This window comes from Triticum urartu, chromosome 5A (genome assembly GCF_056163025.1).
Source record: "Triticum urartu cultivar PI428250 chromosome 5A, HENAU_Tu73, whole genome shotgun sequence".
NCBI lineage: Eukaryota > Viridiplantae > Streptophyta > Magnoliopsida > Poales > Poaceae > Triticum > Triticum urartu.
In genome coordinates, this window is record NC_141877.1 from 549330043 (window position 1) to 549339752 (window position 9710).

General features: G+C 48.5%; 2 protein-coding genes across 3 annotated transcripts; one reads left to right on the plus strand and one right to left on the minus strand.

The window, feature by feature from the left end:
- On the plus strand, nucleotides 1-6696 carry ABCI13 (non-intrinsic ABC protein 11). 2 transcript variants are annotated; one of them, XM_048675641.2, is made up of 11 exons: nucleotides 1-253; nucleotides 639-730; nucleotides 840-968; nucleotides 4728-4823; nucleotides 4939-5016; nucleotides 5119-5180; nucleotides 5267-5342; nucleotides 5586-5693; nucleotides 5845-6020; nucleotides 6108-6192; nucleotides 6291-6696. In XM_048675641.2, exons 1-11 carry the CDS (start codon nucleotides 16-18, stop codon nucleotides 6330-6332), a joined length of 1182 nt encoding a protein of 393 aa, XP_048531598.2. In that variant the 5' UTR covers nucleotides 1-15; the 3' UTR covers nucleotides 6333-6696. The 2 variants fall into 2 exon arrangements, with proteins under 2 accessions (XP_048531598.2, XP_048531599.1); XM_048675642.2 differs by having other exon boundaries at nucleotides 92-253; nucleotides 643-730.
- Nucleotides 6697-7269: 573 nt separating this feature from the next.
- Nucleotides 7270-9204, minus strand: LOC147972760 (uncharacterized). The gene is made up of 2 exons (XM_087521671.1): nucleotides 8684-9204; nucleotides 7270-7613 (listed from the first exon to the last, which is right to left on the minus strand). The coding sequence occupies exon 1, from the start codon at nucleotides 9091-9093 to the stop codon at nucleotides 8698-8700; it is 396 nt and encodes a 131-aa protein (XP_087377797.1). The 5' UTR covers nucleotides 9094-9204; the 3' UTR covers nucleotides 7270-7613; nucleotides 8684-8697.
- Nucleotides 9205-9710: the final 506 nt, after the last annotated feature.

The following is a 9710-nucleotide window of genomic DNA, read 5'->3' on the forward strand; positions in this document are numbered from 1 at the left end:
TTGTGATCGCACTTAATGCAGCGGGTGCGGGATGCGGGATGTGGGCCTTGGTCGCGTCACATCCCCAAGCGAGCAGGAGGATTCCACCCACCTTTCTTTTCATCCTCCACACGCCGCCGAGCGCCACCATGGCGTCGCCGCCGACCGCCGCCCCTGCCGCCGCCGCGATCCGGCGCCCGGGCGCCCACGTGGGCCGCGTCCCCGTCCCGCGCCACGCCGGCGCCCCCTGCCTCCGCGCCGCCCTCCCGTTCAGGTAATTCCACGGCCTGGATGGCTGGATCTTTCCTCTTCCTCTTTGCGTCTTGTAGTTCTTGGAAGCCTCCGTTCTGCTTTGATGTGGATGGTCGAATTGCGCTCGTGGAGGACCGCCGATCGCGGCTCGTTTTGGTGGAATGGATTGTCGATGTCGATTCGCCGGCGCCCGGGTGGATTCCTTGCTTGCTTCACTGACTGTATTGTTGACAATTAGTACTAATCAGGGTAACTGTGCACCGACACCTGAAAAAAGGTGAAACCATTTGTAATGCGATTAAGTTAATTGTGCGGCGTAGCCTGCTGTTATGCCTTTCGTTGAATTGAATTTGTTTTTTTTATCAAATGAGGTATGGTGGTAATACCTTGCACATGTTCTTGCTTAGGCAGGTTAGGCGTGCTGTCGTCGAGGAAGTGCCGTGCGGTCGTGTCGGCCACAAGGAGCCCTGGTTTGGGCAATGCAGGGAACTTGCGCGAGGTGCGGTCTTGCAAGGACGCTGGGATCCTGATGTAGCTTAGTCGAATTGTTGCCATGCCACCACGGAGTTTGCACTGATGAATGGTGTTTTGTTTTCATCGCGCTGCAGGGTTCGAACGTGGCTAAGAACTGGGATTTGGGCAGACAGATTGGCGATGAGCACGGTGTTCTTATAGAATGCAGGGATGTGCACAAGTCCTTTGGGGACAAGCATGTACTGCAAGGCGTCAGCTTCAAGGTGAGTCCTTGTAGGGGCCTGTACATTTTTCGACTCCTTACTGATTGTTTGTATTTGTCCTAAAACGGACAATGTATTTGTCCGCGGACTGGTCCGGACCAGTTTGCGGATACTGATGCGGGACACGGCCATCCAATACTGTCCCCTAAATGTCCACCCTTGTTTTTCTTTTCTAATAAAATCCGCAACACTCAAAATAATTATAGAAAATAACATAATTCATCCATGAATAACATGCGAATATCCCTAGTACAACAATAGTTCAAATGGAAATATTACATCCGAGATAATTGGATGTTTAACAAGTTTTTTGAATTTAACGATACTCGAGTCAGAATCAACATAGGTCGTCCCACACATACTGCCCCTTGAGCTTCATCCAACAATGTATGTGCGTGAATGGCCTGCCCTCGGTCCTGTAGTACAACATGGCAGCACTATTCAAGTTGTAGAGCAACATTGAGTAAATGAATGAATTAGCCAACATGAAGAACAACAAGAAGCAAAACTTACAATCTCGATGGTTGACGAGCCCAATGGCCACATTGTCTCCACTTGGTGAACCACAACACAAAACTTCATGACGGAGCTGCAGATGGTGTACCGTCGATGCGATAACGACTTCACATTGTGTTCATGGATGACGTGCGTGTCATAGGGCTCGAAGTTCTTTTCCTCATGAAATGAAGCATGCATCCGCTGCCAAAAGGTCTAACCCCTTTGCCTCATGCCTACAAAGTCTGTACATACGACCAACCTGGCATCACACAACAATCCATCCTCGATCACCGAGTACCCCACCATCGAATTACTCTAGAAAACAACAAAAAGTTCAAAAAGAAAAAAAGCTCAATTGCATTTGACCGAACACCTGCTAGGCGTGATGTCCGCCATGGACGGCATCAGCAAGGGGGCGGAGGGTACCTGGCCGCGGAGGGATCCTGGTTTGCATTTACAAGAACAGAGCTAATGAGACATGCAGTACATAGATGTTTTGCGACAAACTGAACCACAAAACAAGGAATGCACTAATCAATAGATATTGATTGAAAACACAGAACATAGGTTGAGGTATCAGAAGTAACTACAACATAACAGGATAAGAAATTCAGATAAGAAACATAACTGTAACTAAACAGAGCCAGAGCAGATTCATTCTTGCACCACTTGTCAGAATGCATTGGCAAGTGTATGCATCATACTGTAATTTACCCATCACTATGTATGGCTAGTGCACCACAAATTAAGACTCAAGCAATGCTAGGTAGAAGAACACATCTATAGCCAGCATTGATCACCAGTGGAATCCAAAAGATTAGATAAGATAATAGAGCCAGAGACAGCAACAAAGTGGGAAACAATAGTTATCGATCTTTGCATAATAATGTGATTTAGCTACAATGGTAGATAGAGGATCTGTCTCCCCCCCCCCCCCCCCCCCCCCCGCGCGTCGCCTGGCTCTGGCGACTCGGGGGTCAAACCCTACCACCGCCACAGGTCCTCCCCCCCCCCCCCCCCCCGCCCCTTCCCGTCTCGCCGCCGCCAGAGGTTCCCGCCGGCAAAGCTCGCGCAGGTCCCAGGGATGGCGGCGGCGGGGCGTCCCTCCCTTCGTCCTGGTGGCAAGGCGCGGCCACGTGTGGCGCAGGGCCGACGGCGCATCTGGCGGTGGTTGGCGACGCATCTGCCGGGGGTTGGCGGCGGTCTCGCTCGGCGCATGCTGCCGGGTGGTGGTGGAGGCGGGGCGGTGGCGGGTGACGCTGCAGCAGCGACGCGGCGGCTGGAAGACCTGGTGGCTGGATCTGGATCTAAGGCGTCCAGCGAGCTGGCCTGGCGCGGCGTCGAGCTTGCAGGTGGCGAAGGGCACAGGTGGAGGTGGTGACCATCGAGGTGTGGCTGCACGGGCTGCTTGGATGTGCTGGTGTGTAGCCATGAAGGTCTGGGGTGCTCCATGGCACCCGGATCTGGCTTTCCAGCTGGTTACTTGGCCAGCCGGCGGTGCCGTGGCCACGACCAGGGGGTCGGCGGTGGATGCTGCTGACGGGGTCTGACTACGGCGGTGGTGGGGTGTGGCCGGCGGCAAGGGCCTGTATGCGGGTGGTAGTCGGCACCAACTTGACTCCGGCTGTGCAGGTGCTCGAGGTGAGCTTCGGTGTCATCGGAGCCTCGTGCTAGTCCTAGTGGGGACGCTCGCCGTGGACTGGTACGAGGGCAGGGAGGTCTCGGGCTGCTGGGCTCAGCTGCTAGCTTCGACGGAGATGACTGGGACGGGATGCTTCAGGTGAAAGCCTTGTGTCGACCTTGTCGGCAACGATGACGGCGACGTCTACGGACGCCGCTCTCCCTCATGAAGGCGTCATCGGGAAGCAATCGTTGCCTGCTCAATCGTGTGCCCCGGGTGAAAGCCTTAGATCCATCTATGGATCGAACAACGACGGCGTCTTGACGTCGTTTCTCCTCCTTGGGGGCGTTGTTTTTGGGAGCCACGGATCCGCGGTTGGTAGCTTGATGTCTGGGTTGGAGTGGTTGTTGGGTTGTTGGTGTGTAGGGTGGTGGCGGTGAAGTGATCTGTGGCGGCGACCAATCCCTTGGTCATCTTGGTGCTGATGGTTGTTGACCTATCTCTTGGGGGCTCGTGATGGCGATGAGGTCTCGGTGTTCAGTGCCCTTTGACGGTGTTTGAGGTTTTGTTGCCTTGCACAGTGCCCTGGCTCTCTCTATTTGTGATGGTGGCCATGGTGTGGCCTAGAGGAGGTGCAGGGCTGTCTCGGTTGAACATTGCCCTTCGGCACGGTCTGTGGCTCTCTCTGCTGCGACGTGGCTAGGCAATGGGATGCCCTTCGACGGTGGTTGCGACTTCCTAGCTCTTCAAGGTGCTGAGTGCTCGCAGGGCAGCTGGCGACTTCTTCTCTACATCCTCTCGGTGATGGATCTCCTTTCGACTAATTCGACAAAGCTTGCTTCCGCTCTTCTCGGTCCAGCTAGTGGTGTTGGGTGCTAAGTTCTTGGTGTTGGCTGTTTGTCCTAGCTCTTTTCTGATTCTCCTTCTGTGGTTCCTTGTGTCTTCTTGTGTGTGTTGGATGCTTCTGTTGTACCCGACGTGTTGTATCTTACTCTTATTTATAATGAAAATGGTTCAGGCCGGCGTAAGCCCGCCATAGCACCGTCAAAAAAATGGTAGATAGAGAAACAATTCATCCTCACATAGCTACAATTTACTGGCGCAATAGTAGTAAACCTAATAAGATTAGATGCTCCCAGGTTATTCATATACAGTAAAGCGCATCAGACCACAAGAACATGGATAGCAAATTAACCCTAACCTATAAGGAAATTATGTATGGCCGGCCGCTGTGTGCAATCATGTAACACCCCCCCCCCCCCCCCCCCCCCAAAGTTTGGTTCTGGTTTGTGGGAAAACAGACAGCCGGACGCGTCGGCGAACCGATGGGGTACTGCGTTGGATGGCAAATTACGCGTTTGAGATGCCCTTAGATGTTTTTCAAATCCATCTTATGATGCAATGCAGGCTTCGTACTGTAACTTGTCAATACATATAGAACTGTGAGTCATGTTGTATTTCTGTTACCTTGGGCAGTCTAGTCACTAGTTCTCTTACGTTGCTCGTACTATCCACAAAGCAGTCACGCTGCATCTTAATTAGTATGGGTTTAAGTTATATTATGAGAGTTCTTGGGCTGCGTTAGCATTTACTCCGCAATTTCACTTATGATCCAAAATGATACTTACATTATTATGTAGATTAGACATGGTGAAGCTGTTGGAATAATCGGTCCTTCGGGAACTGGCAAATCAACTATTTTGAAGGTTATGGCGGGCCTTCTAGCCCCTGATAAGGTTGTCCCATTTTCTCAATTTATCTCTGTTACTAGTATGGTTTTGGGGAGGTACACTTTTGATGAGATACTGATTGTCATTCATTATTCATGGCTGTTTTGCAACATATGAGCAGGGCGAGGTGTTCATATGCGGAAAGAAAAGACAGGGCTTAGTTAGTGATGAGGATATATCAGGTCTCCGGATTGGCTTGGTATACTTCCTAATTGTATCCATGCATTCGTGGAATGGAACGGCATGATTATCTTCTCATCCAGATTTTCATGATAAATTTGTGTGAAAATTCCTTATGCAGGTATTTCAAAGTGCGGCATTGTTTGATTCTCTCAATGTTCGTGAAAACGTTGGATTTCTTTTGTAAGGAACTTCCTTTCCAGTTTCCTTGAGCGTACTTAGTTTTCAAGATTGAACTGATTTCTATTTCCTCTGGTCTTTGCTTTTAGATATGAAAACTCCAAGTTGTCTGAGGAGCGAATAGGTGCACTAGTGACGGAAACATTGGCTGCAGTAGGCCTAAAAGTAAGTTAAGCTTTTATCTTACTTAAGTTAACCTTTTACTGGAGTGACAGGCATTGCAATTGGAAACATATTTCCATGGAATATTGCTTAATATTTGTATATGATATCTCTGTTTTCTGTGTATTTCAGAGAAAACATAGTTGAAGTATTCTAGATTATTGTTATTAGCTTTGATAGGTCAGAAGAGCATTAGTTTCCTGCTAGTACTTGATTGTAATGCAGATTATCATGTAATGTGTGCAGGGTGTCGAGGAGCGAATGCCATCTGAATTATCCGGAGGCATGAAAAAGCGTGTAGCCCTTGCTCGTTCAATAATAAATGATGACACAAAAGAAACAATAGAGCCAGAGGTATGCCCTTATCAGTTGTAAGCTAATCTCATCATTTCACTCATTATTATTACTGAATCATCGGAAGCATTTCTGAAATACCAGGAGATCGGACAGCTTAGCTTGCTTTTTAATTGTCTTTGTGAACTTATAGTCAATTTTCTTCTGTCAGGTTCTTTTATACGATGAACCTACAGCTGGGCTTGACCCTATAGCATCCACTGTCGTTGAAGACCTTATACGTTCCATGCACGTGACAGGGAAAGATGCTATGGGTAAGCCGGGAAAGATAGCATCGTATGCGGTTGTCACTCATCAGCATAGCACAATAAGAAGAGCTGTCGATAGGTATTGGCTGGACCTGTTTGGTTCCTCTGCTTTGGAACTTTCTATTTGTTAATTGTTAGGCTGAGGACCATGTTTTTTCATGTTCAGGTTGTTGTTTCTCCATGAGGGGAAGATAGTTTGGGAAGGGATGACGGAGGAATTCATGACATCAACAAATCCCATTGTACAGCAGGTAATCCAGTTCATGCCTCAATTTGCTGGAACCTTGTTTCGGAATTATTCGTTCTCAGTAGGTTTTGTCTTACCGTGTGGTTATTTTGATATCTGCAGTTTGCCTCTGGCAGCCTGGATGGTCCAATTCGATACTTCTGAGGATTTATCCAACTGCTCTGTCGAATATTCGACGCATTCCTACACAATGCCTCGTCTTAGAGAGGCATCTACAATACTTCAGCCAAGAAATATGAGCGGTGCCTTTGGTCCCATCTGGCGATAGATGGTGTTATTCAGCAACTAATAGATGCGTTCGACACACAATGATGTAACTCTCTATTTATTGGACCTTATAGGTGAATAAACAGCAAAACCAGCTTATTGATTTAGATGCTCCGTTGGTGAGTTTGGGGTCGATGTAAATGTCATTCTCACCCGGAGCAGCTCCTTGAATCCTTCATTTCTTTGTAATCTTTCATGGACAATGATTTGTGATATGATATTGATTTGTAATGTGCTCAAATATTGTCAAAACAATTGAGCAATGCCACCTGCTGAGCAAAACCCAGCAACTATTTTTTTTTCATTTTGAGGAACCTATTTAACTTTTTTGAGGAACCAAATAAACTAGACCAGTAGGGGAGAAGCCCCTACTGACTTTTTTTTTAATAAAGACCCGTGTTAGAACCAACGTTCGAACCCATGCCGGCTAGGCTGAGAGCTCATCCACAAACCAGTAAGGAAATCACAGCTGTATTCTCATGTGGGCATTAACATCTTGTGGTCTTTAAGAAAGGAGTTGCAATGCCATTACAAAAACCAGAATGCACGAGCGTATTAGAACATCTTGTTTAAGTTCACATGATCCTGCCATGTGCTGTTGGCATGGAGTATGCACAAGATCAAGGAAACCACCCCAGAAATATAAGTCACATCTTAACATTCCACTCTTAACAGTCACCAGGCAAATGAGATACAAATAAACTTCAGGCCATGCTATCTGAAATGCTAAATTTGAAAGCCAGGTATGGTTTGCAAAAGGGGTCGACCGCTGGTAACTATTCGTGAACCAGCCAATGAAGCAAAACTGGGAATATAGCATACACAAATTCAGGGCAACTCATGAACTATTTAAGACAAAGTTCTTCTGGCACGAGTATACTGAGGTTATAGCATTGATCTGGGGAAAGAACAGTACAAATGAGTTAGACCGGCATTTGAAGCTTTATTTGCCTGCCAGAAATCCAGACATGAAACAGCCCGTTCCTGGCTCCTTGTCATTACAGTGTTTGTAGGTACGTGCCCAGTCGCAGCAATTGCGTTGTTGGTACCAGAACTGCTACTCCTATAACCAAACCAAAATAACTGGAAGAAACCATCAGCTTGAAACCGGTGTGGCAGCGGCACCGGAGGACCTCCTTGCAATCACAATCCTCAAGCCTAGTCAAGTAAAACAAAAGTATCCATTAGTTTGTGAAACAGTATAGGTCCTACATGCTCAGATCAAACTACTCGTACGACATTATGGTATGCAGGCAACTAAATCCCTTGGGGCCTACTGGGAACGCATGATTCTACAATGGACACTAAATATTTCTGTGCCTATGTATATCTAGAAATAAGGTTTATGGTTGACATATCAGAAGTTTGATACGCAAGTAACCCATGGGTACAAGCAACTTTGTACTGTCAAAATGGCATGACTTTGATCCAAGTGATTGGCATGAGATCAGAAACCCCACTGGTACAAACATTGTGCTGTTAAAATCATGGCTGACACTACTGATTATAGATATGGAAACTCTAGCCCACCAATAGGGCAGAGCATGACTCCATTTGTTTTCCATGGTTCAGTGGGTAATAGTACTGATCAAAGTGGGCAACTGGACAAGGTATACATGAAGAAAGTGTGAATAGTTTGTCCGTGCGTGCGTGTGTGCATGTGTGCATGTGTGCGCCACTTTGTGTTACCGTTTACTGTAAGATAGCAACTTCTACATGTGTTGCTGTTCCCTGAGGTGCAAAGACTAATTCACACAGCCGCAAGGATCCATGTGTAGAACTGCATCTTTGGACTAGAGAGGCAGATGTTTAATCTGGTTTCAGCATGCAACTATCAATGGCAGCATCTATCTATCTACATATCTCCTATAGCGCCACGTAACAGTATTGAAAACAAGGTCACACATACTAACAGTAACAGAGCAGTTGTCAAATATGAAAAATGCAGGCATCTAGACTAAGACCTCAATATAGGGATGGGTAGAGCATCGCCATCTATTAATAACAGTACTCTGGATGCGCAACAATCTCTTACCTCGCCGAAGCGGGGCGTGTCAAGATCGCCTAAACATGTGAAATGTGCTACAAACAGTGATTATGGATCAGGCATTACACGGAGCATTTTTCACTTCACGTCATTCCCCCTCCCCCACTTTATGTATGGAGGATATGAAATCAACTAAAATTCAAAATGCTGAAACTAAGTGCGCGGGGCGTCGGGTGTTCACCGGGATCCATGAGCTCAGGTCTGGCGGCGGAGGCGCTTCCGGAGCTTGCGGAGCTTGTGCTTGTTCATCTTGCGCTTCCGCTTCTTCTTGACGCTGTCCGCCCACACCTCCGCCTCCTTGGCCCCCCCTCCGTCCTCGCGCGCGTCAAGGTCGCCCAGCCCTCCTCTCGGGACGTCGACGAGGGACGGGTATACGTGCACGGCGGGGTGGAAGGCGAAGAGGAGGTCCCGGAGCTTCGGGTCCGGGGCCGGGGCCGGGGCGCCCGGGAGCGTTGGCTGCGGTGGCGGTGGTGGGTGGAGGTGCGGCGTCAGGTGGGAGAGGAGCGGGACGGGGGACGGCGGTGGGTTGCAGAGGGGGAGTGGGAGACGCAGGCGCAGGAGGAGCCTGCGGGCCGGGGCGGCGGCGGCCATGGATGGATGGGAGATCCGCGGGGAGGTGGAGGCGGAGGCGGAGGCGGCTTGGATGCGAGGGTTTGGAATGGTCGGTCGCTTTGGGCCGGAGCCGGTCCGGCTAAGCCGAGCTTCCCACTGGGACCGAACCCGAGCTCAGTCTTTCGGCCGTCAACTCAACGGGCCAGCCCAGGTTTTTTTAAACAAAAATAAAATAACACAATACAATACAATACAATACATGCACGCACGTACAACCATTCCTATGAACACACACGCACATCTTATCGTTACGAGCACTGTCAAGATACTAAACCGGAACAGCCTCTTGATATTGACCAAGTCACCACATACGTCTTATAATCGACCGAGATGTCTCTTGCTATTGAACCAACATCGCCGGAAAATGCTAAAATAAACTAAAACGAATTCCAGCGGCAATGTCTAGAACTTGAACCACATTGGGCTGATTTCACCAAAGAAAAAACTAAACCATTTAAGTTATGCTCGGTTCGCGGGCCAGACAAGCTAGCGTGTTCTGGCTTGGGTAATCATGTTAAACATAATGGGTTCATTTCGAATCAAAAGTCCGTTCTTGCGTTTGGTCCACCTAACCTAAGGAACAAGGACCAACTCGT

What these genes read in the sequence shown, in the direction of transcription:
- ABCI13 (XM_048675641.2), top strand. Translation starts at nt 16, where the DNA reads ATGCAGCGGGTGCGGGATGCGGGATGTGGGCCTTGGTCGCGTCACATC. An exon ending in GCCTTCTAGCCCCTGATAAG is followed by an intron (nt 4,824 to 4,938) that starts GTTGTCCCATTT and finishes ACATATGAGCAG; the next exon opens with GGCGAGGTGTTCATATGCGG. An exon ending in GAAAACGTTGGATTTCTTTT is followed by an intron (nt 5,181 to 5,266) that starts GTAAGGAACTTC and finishes CTTTGCTTTTAG; the next exon opens with ATATGAAAACTCCAAGTTGT.
- LOC147972760 (XM_087521671.1), bottom strand. Translation starts at nt 9,093, where the DNA reads ATGGCCGCCGCCGCCCCGGCCCGCAGGCTCCTCCTGCGCCTGCGTCTC.